This window comes from Temnothorax nylanderi, unplaced genomic scaffold (assembly GCF_030848795.1).
Source record: "Temnothorax nylanderi isolate EJ_2023f unplaced genomic scaffold, tnyl_v1.0 TNYL_tig1533_pilon, whole genome shotgun sequence".
Taxonomy (NCBI): Eukaryota; Metazoa; Arthropoda; class Insecta; order Hymenoptera; family Formicidae; genus Temnothorax; species Temnothorax nylanderi.
Window position 1 is genome coordinate 1 of NW_027250591.1, and position 7451 is coordinate 7451.

The window sequence follows — 7451 nt, forward strand, 5'->3', positions numbered from 1 at the left end:
CTGCGGCGTAAATTCCACAACATGTTCCGTCAGGTTGTGCTTGAACTTTTTCAAAAATAATATCATTTTGGCTTATCTTCGGATATCGAAGTTGTATATAATTTTTTTCTTTGGCTACTAATTTATCGTACGTACTGCCAGGGGTGCGTTCAGATTCCCCACCCGGGTGCCCCAAGCCACCCAAGCGCCGTTCAGATTCTTTCTATTTCACCCAGGTGGCGTCCGAGTGTATCGTTCAGATTCCCCGCCAACACACCCGGGTGAGGGGAGAAAGCACTCTGTCTCTGACACAGGGTGCCGGCGGGTAGATTTTGCCGCCGAGAGAAAAGTGCGCGAATAGCAAACTGAACTCTGAAGTGAGGAAGGGTGCTTAATTTTACAATATGAATCGCAAGCTCCTGGTCACGGAGAATGGTTCTCCACTTATTGAGAATAACAAACTGGTCGTATGGAACGATGATGGTAAGTTGTTTACTGATGTGATTTTATTAACGTTCTGAACAACAGGAGGTTATGGTGAATGGTTTCTTCATCTGGGCCACATTCGACATAAGTCCAAGTTTATGTCAACGTACAAAGAAATTCGTTACGTACTTAACGTAACGTAGCTTGTACGGTGGACTTATGCAATTCTTTGTCAATCTTCAAATGATTTATTTTTCTTTTATTTCAACAGATAATTGTCCAGTGTACCTTGATTTAACACCTGAAAATCTAGCATCTTTCAATCTGCGTGTTGAAATAAATTCCTCAGGCAAGTTATTGGTTTTACTAACTTCTGTTTTACTAAATATTGTATGTGAGACTATTTTATTCGACGAATCTTTAAAGATACATAATATATTGGTTGTATTTTTTATGCGACCCAGCTGGCCAAGTTTATTATATTCAATTAATATTAAATAATAAATTTCAATTAAATAGTGAATTAAATATTAATAAACTTGGCCAGCTGGATCGATATAAGAAATACAACCAGTTGTTTTTAATTGTTTTCTGATTTAATAACTTATTTCTCAAATAATATATTTATTGGTAACAGGTGAGACTTCAGTGCCAGAAACAGAACTGTTGTTCAATGAACAGCCTGTTGTAAATTCTGAAGAAAATAAAAAGTCAACAGTTAACATCTCTGGCAAGAAAGGTACGCATTTTTTTATATTGTAATTTTTTTCTTCTTATGCACTTTGTCTGCTTATTCATTACCAATTCTTTTTTTTTGCCACAGGTGCAGCGTCATGGAAGGATGATTATGCCGTTAAAACTCTCATTGACGAATGGAGAGGACATGAGAGCTATTTCAAGAGCACTACCATTACTAACAAAAAAGTCTGGGAAATGATAGCTAGCAAGTTAAAAAAAGAGAACCCATTCTGGAACTATACCGGACAGCAATGTGAAGACAAATTTAAGGACCTTAGAAAACACTATGTAAAAGCTAGGGATCAGAATGAGAAGGCAGTGGTCTTCCAGTTGCTACATGCAAGTTTTATAACAAAATGGATGATGTTCTTGGCGATAAGCCAGCTGTGAAGCCTGTGTCCATAGCTTCAACACTAAAGAGGCGTAATGAATTTGATACTCAGAACTGTTCAAGTGCATCTTCTGTACTCATAGGCAGCAGTGAAGGCGACAGTGAGAATGGATGTATTTCTACTCCTAAATCTAAAAAAAAGAAAAGTATTACTGAAAGAAACATCGAAAGACTACTTACCATAAGAACAGAGGAATCTAAGAAAAAAGAAGAGGCGCAACAGAAGAGGCACACTGAGCGTATGGAGCGACAGGATCGTGCCATTGAGGTTTATCAAAGTGCAATGAACCGACTCCTGGAGAAGTTATAGGAGTTGTAAGTGGTGTATAGTTTTTCTCTGTTTTGACAATGTGCATTACTTTCTTTAATTCTTTTCTTGTTTTTTGTTGTAGAGTTCCATATTATTGAAGCACTTGACACTTCCGTTGGCTACTAGAGAGACCAAGAAGGTTTATGACCAAAGATTAAATTAATGTATGATTTCGTTATTTGATACAGTTCTCCAGCTAGTCTGAGATGATTTCCGTTCATTGTGCAATTTTTGTTTGTTTCTAATTTGCATTTACTTTTAATAGTACTCTTATTATTATTTAGTAGTATTCTTTTTTTTCTATATTAATCTTAATAGTTTAAGTACTTCAGTCTCTTAAGTTGTAAAAAATCAAACTCACATAATTGTGTGAAGTTAATTGTATATAATTATGGAAGGGTTTGATTTTTTAAGGATTGGTCCTACCTCAAATATTTTTAAGATTTTTTTTAAATATTGTCAGCTTATGTACCTCCTATATTTTTATGTTAAAGGTATAAAAGAATTAGACATGATTTAATAGTAAGAATGTAGGATATTAATTATCATACAAAAGATATAAGAGTTACATGTTTTTGTGATTGATGCTACCTCAAGTATTATTGGGGTTATTAGATTCATGGCATATGTTGTCAATTCAGGTATTTAATGTGATTTAATGATTAAAGACTGAGAAACACTTTGAGTTATGTTAAGGATATATATATTTTTTATAATATATAATTTTAAATATATAAGTTCTAAGGATATATATTTTCCAAGTAAAATGACATGATTGAGAATAAATACAGTTCTATCACAAATATTTATGCTTTGATTCAATTACTTTAGTTTCCATCAAGAAACCTTGTTTACTGACAAAATAATACATGATTAGAAGTGTTACATTACTATACTAAACTAAACAAGCGTTGCGAGATAATTTCTTTTTGCCACACCACCAGCATCATCTTCATCTGCCACTGGGTCTTGAACAGCATGGACTTCATTTTCCTGGCCTTCTATAATGTATTCTTCTATGTTTTCATCAAGTTTTTCGAGGCAGATGTTGTGAAGAACTGTGCAAGCAATTATCACAAAGGGGATCATGTCCGTTCTATTCATGTCTAGATACTTCAGCCTCCGAAATCTTCCTTTTAACAATGCAAAAGCTTGTTCAATGACTTGCCTAACTTTAGACAGTATGTCGTTGAACCTTTTTTGAGCCTGCAAAGGAAAATGTCCTGATAATTTCATGGTTTGGATATGCAGCAAAAAAATTTAAAAAATGTTTACCATGTGAGGAAGACTAGAAAATGAAAAACTAATATGATTGTATAGATACAAGCACCGAAGATCCAAACAAAGTATTAGCGTACGGTGTACCGGGAAATCTCAGTTGCGCACAGAATAATTCGGACACAGCAGGTTGAAAGAATCGGACACAATAAGAACCCATAGCGGTTAGAATCGGATACAATGCTAATCGGACACAATTTCACATAGGTTTGTAATTTTCTGCGCAAATTGAGATCTACACATATCGACCGGTGCTTTCAATCATTGACGAGATCTATAACTGTACAATTACACATAGGTTTACAACTTTCCGCACGAAGCGAAGTTTGCTTCACCTCGTCGATAGAAATTGTGTCCGATTGGCCTTGTGTCCGATTCCAACCGCTGTTTGTCCGTTTCTTATTATGTCCGATTAATTCAACCTGCTGTGTCCGATTTGTTCTGTGCGTAACTGGGACTCATTCGTATGTACTCACCGCTGTAAGATTACCACGATCACGAAAAGCAGAAATACACCAACGCAAGACAGGGTAAGCTTTGTCACCAATAATGTATTCCTCGTTAGGGAAATATAATTGTCTATCCCTCTGCACTTCTGACCAAAGATCAGAATTCCTAAACACCCTTATGTCACCGACAGATCCTGGGTAACCGGTAAAGCAATCCAGAAACACCAACTCAGAGTCGCATATAGCCTGAAGTATAACAGCATAGTTTTTCTTGTACGTCTTGTAGGACAGAGAGTCTTTCTGAAAAAGAATCATGGCAAGTTTAAGCATATCCGGTATTCAGAGATAACAATGTTTATTTTAATTTCAAACCTGCTCAACAAATTTTACGCATAAAATCATGTTATGATTAGAATATTGGAAAAACTCATCAAAAGAAATATTTGCATTGTCTTTTAAACTAAAAAACTTACATGTGGCTGCTTTATGGAAATGTGAGTACCATCCACAGCTCCAATTATGTCAGGTAGCACTGACAACCTCTGAAATTTCTCTTTCACTGTTGCTAATCTGTCTCCTCTTGGCCACTGTACGACATCTCCAGCGATGTCGTTCAAGGCTTGTACAACTCTCATAAAACTGACACTCAGTGAGCTTTTGCCCATATCAAATCTTTCCCCTACAGACCTGAAACAAATATACTTATTTACAGGCAAAGTTCATACTTCATACTCACATAGTTCTAATTTTCTTGGTCGTAAATCACATATCAACATGATACACTTTAAAACCTGTAATTGCATAGTTTTCATTGTCTCTTTAGAAAAATATTTTAAGAGAAACTTACCTGTAGGAGTCTGGTGTAGCCAACAACCAAAGGGTTGCAAGCAATTGCTTCCTGACTGGAATGGGAGGTTTCACACCAATATTTCCTTGCAAAGTTGGTGCCAATCTCTGTTCGAGCCGATTGTACGTTGTAGGTGTTATGCGAAAATGCTGTCTGAACTGTTCATGATGAAATTGTGGGATTGTACGTTCTATATAATCTAAAATTCTTGCAGGTTTACGTTGGGGTCCTCGCAACTGCAAATGTATTCGCATATCCAACTCATCGTCAGAGGCATCACTATCATTACTGCTGTCACTATCACTTTCCATTATCTCTTGTAAAAAATTATTGCTAATAGTCACAGCCAATGCTACAATTCCTCGGCGATCCATCTTTAAGGTTAGGTATTTGTTAGACGTTTTGTTTGTGTGGCGCCTTCATACGAATCATACGGCCCCCAGGTGCGTTCAGATTCTCCAGCCTACCGAGGCCACCCGACAGTAGCTCCTCCCACTCCCGGTCCACCCTACCCTCACCCTCAGAAAGAGAGATCTGAACGCACCCCAGGTAAACTGTCATATACGTGAAGTTTTGTGCCATCAAAAAATATACACCGCCAATGATCGGTACAGTTTCCTCCAATTATCTGCAGGCTTTTATCGCTGCGACTTGCTTCTATTATATGAGGAAACTCTAAATATTGAACACTTTGCGTTTCAAAATGAATTGTTTCTCTTACAACGCGCAAGAATCGATCTAACGATTCGTCGCTTAGTTTGCTGTGTATGGGCAAGACATCATTTTGCACCAATTCGACGGAAGCAATAGTCTCATCAAGAACTTTTTTATGTCTTGCCTTATCATCTTCAGTAAGATCTCCCTTGTTGCTTATGCCAACAATAATGCAATCATCATCCTGCTCCATATTTTGAATGACTGTAACAGTTGGACTTGCTGCTTCCGTTGACGAAATGTTATATTCTTCTGTCATAACATTATCGCTTTTTACTTCATTTTGCCGAATACTTTTTCGACCCTTTATTTTTTTTGCTGCTTCTTCCTTCGCTTTTATAATATATTTAGGATCTCTAATTGGCATATGCCTATTATGCCGACTATCCAAGATCTCCAAAAGCATACATTCGTTATAGAAACGTATTAGCTTAGGTAGTATTTCAGTCTTCCAAAAAGCTTTGTCTCTATTTTCATGCACTATTTTCATGCTTTTTGGTGTCCATATGGCAAAAATGCAATATTCTCGTTGCGATATATTCAATTGTCCTTGTATCTGATAAAAGAATCGATGGTTTCGATTTATTTTATCTGGATTTTTTTTTATCAAAAATGCCTTTCAAGGGAAGTCCGTATGGCTTCTTCTGCTGTTAAATGTTCAGCTGACAAAGGACATTTAATTTCTACCAGACCATTTTCATCTATTAGTCCATCTGGAGTAGCACCCAAAAATGGATTTTCATAATCAATAAATAATCCGCAAGGTTTTATATCTTTGTTCAGTTTTGCGGATAACTCTTTCTTCGCTGATTCTTCTCGATCGCGGCCATATTTCATAGCAGCAGTATCAACGACCATAGGGTACAAAATATTTTTTACCATTGTCGAACAAGACGTTGTCGGTCTCATACGACATACTATTCCAAAATTGGATGCTGTCAACATTTCACGTCTTACTTAGTGATAACCATAACTCAGATTCACCTTGATCTGTTGTTTCTCGTTCTATCTGTTTCCATTGTTTTGCATTTTCTAACAACTTCTCCATATGATTTTGCCGAAGTTGTTCCAAAACATCATCAGGAAGATCTGGTTTTTGTGATTGTGGGCCATAATGGCAATCTGTTCCTACTTCTCGTTTAATTTTCCTTTGCCTTCCATCTATTGCTCGAGATTCTTTGGTTCTCGCCACTTTTATTTGTCGTCGCGTCTCCAGTTTCTCGACAACAGCAGGAACACTTTTACCCATGCCTTGATGCGCTTCTGTAAGAACTTGCTGCGTATTATGTTGCAGAACTGCTGCAGTAACTCTAGCATTATAGGAACCTTGTTTTCCAAAATTAATACATTTTCCGCCAATTCCTTTGCAGATTATCGAATTAAACGCTTCTGCTGGATTATTGGTGTAATTTAACACCAAGCTGTGAGAATAAGCGCTCAAATATATAATAGCACTTTCTATTGGCGCATAAAGAACGTGAAGGTACATAATTTTTTTTCGTTTTATGGTCATCTTCACAATTTCGACCACGTTCCGTACATCTCTTGTGTTCACCAAAAATGTGGCTAGGAGTATTTAATATATCTTTCCTTAATTTCATAGCCTTTATATGCTGGGGTTGATTTTCTTCCCTCGCAAAGAAGATGCCTGTATTATTTCTCTTCGTATTTTTAAAATGTGTCGTTCTACAACATTTCGTGCTTGGATAAAACCGCGCTTTCTTTTTCGCTGAGTCGTTTCAGCCACGGCCCTCAATTTCTTGCAAAGATTACGAAGCAGATGATTGGTGCATTCTATTTTTTTCACTGTTACCATCTGTTCGCGGTATGGATTGTTGTTGAGAATTGCTTGATATACATTACTGTCACCATCAGCGATAACAGTTTTATATATCAATCCGTGCATTTCGAGGCTAGTTTGAAATATTCAATAATATATTGTTTAAATATGTAATATAATTAATGTTATTAAAATTTTGTCCAATTTTTATACTGTGAAGTTTGTCACATTATTTTATTAGATATAAATATGAAAAGTTTTTATGAATTTTTATTGATCATTTAATTCACAGGCCCACAAAAAAAAGTATATTGCTCTGGGGTTGAGACCACATTACTCCTATGTATTTTGACACGCTGAACACGAATCTGCAATAAAAAATAGGGGTCGCCCAGAGGATTTCAAAGATAACCTCAAAAAACCGCAAAAAACCACGTTTTTTAGTGGTAAAGGCTTAAAAAAAAGAATATGATTTGTCCCAGGTCAAGACCAACCAGAATTTTATTGGTAAACGCACAAACACACTTGTGTCATGTTGA

At 36.4% G+C, this 7451-nt stretch overlaps 1 protein-coding gene and 1 pseudogene across 1 annotated transcript; one reads left to right on the plus strand and one right to left on the minus strand.

Annotated features, from left to right (window-relative positions):
- Positions 1-383: 383 nt before the first annotated feature.
- On the plus strand, positions 384-2007 carry LOC139787414 (uncharacterized; annotated as a pseudogene).
- Positions 2008-2744: 737 nt separating this feature from the next.
- Positions 2745-4729, minus strand: LOC139787413 (uncharacterized). The gene is made up of 4 exons (XM_071726479.1): positions 4419-4729; positions 4045-4258; positions 3599-3871; positions 2745-3050 (listed from the first exon to the last, which is right to left on the minus strand). Exons 1-4 carry the CDS (start codon positions 4727-4729, stop codon positions 2745-2747), a joined length of 1104 nt encoding a protein of 367 aa, XP_071582580.1.
- Between the last annotated feature and the right edge of the window lie 2722 nt (positions 4730-7451).

Coding starts and splice junctions, on each gene's coding strand:
- LOC139787413 (XM_071726479.1), bottom strand. CDS start 4,729: ATGGAAAGTGATAGTGACAGCAGTAATGATAGTGATGCCTCTGACGAT. Junction 3,872..4,044: donor TTTCCATAAAGCAGCCACAT/GTAAGTTTTTTA, acceptor ATTCTTTTTCAG/AAAGACTCTCTGTCCTACAA. Junction 3,051..3,598: donor ATCGTGGTAATCTTACAGCG/GTGAGTACATAC, acceptor TTTCCTTTGCAG/GCTCAAAAAAGGTTCAACGA.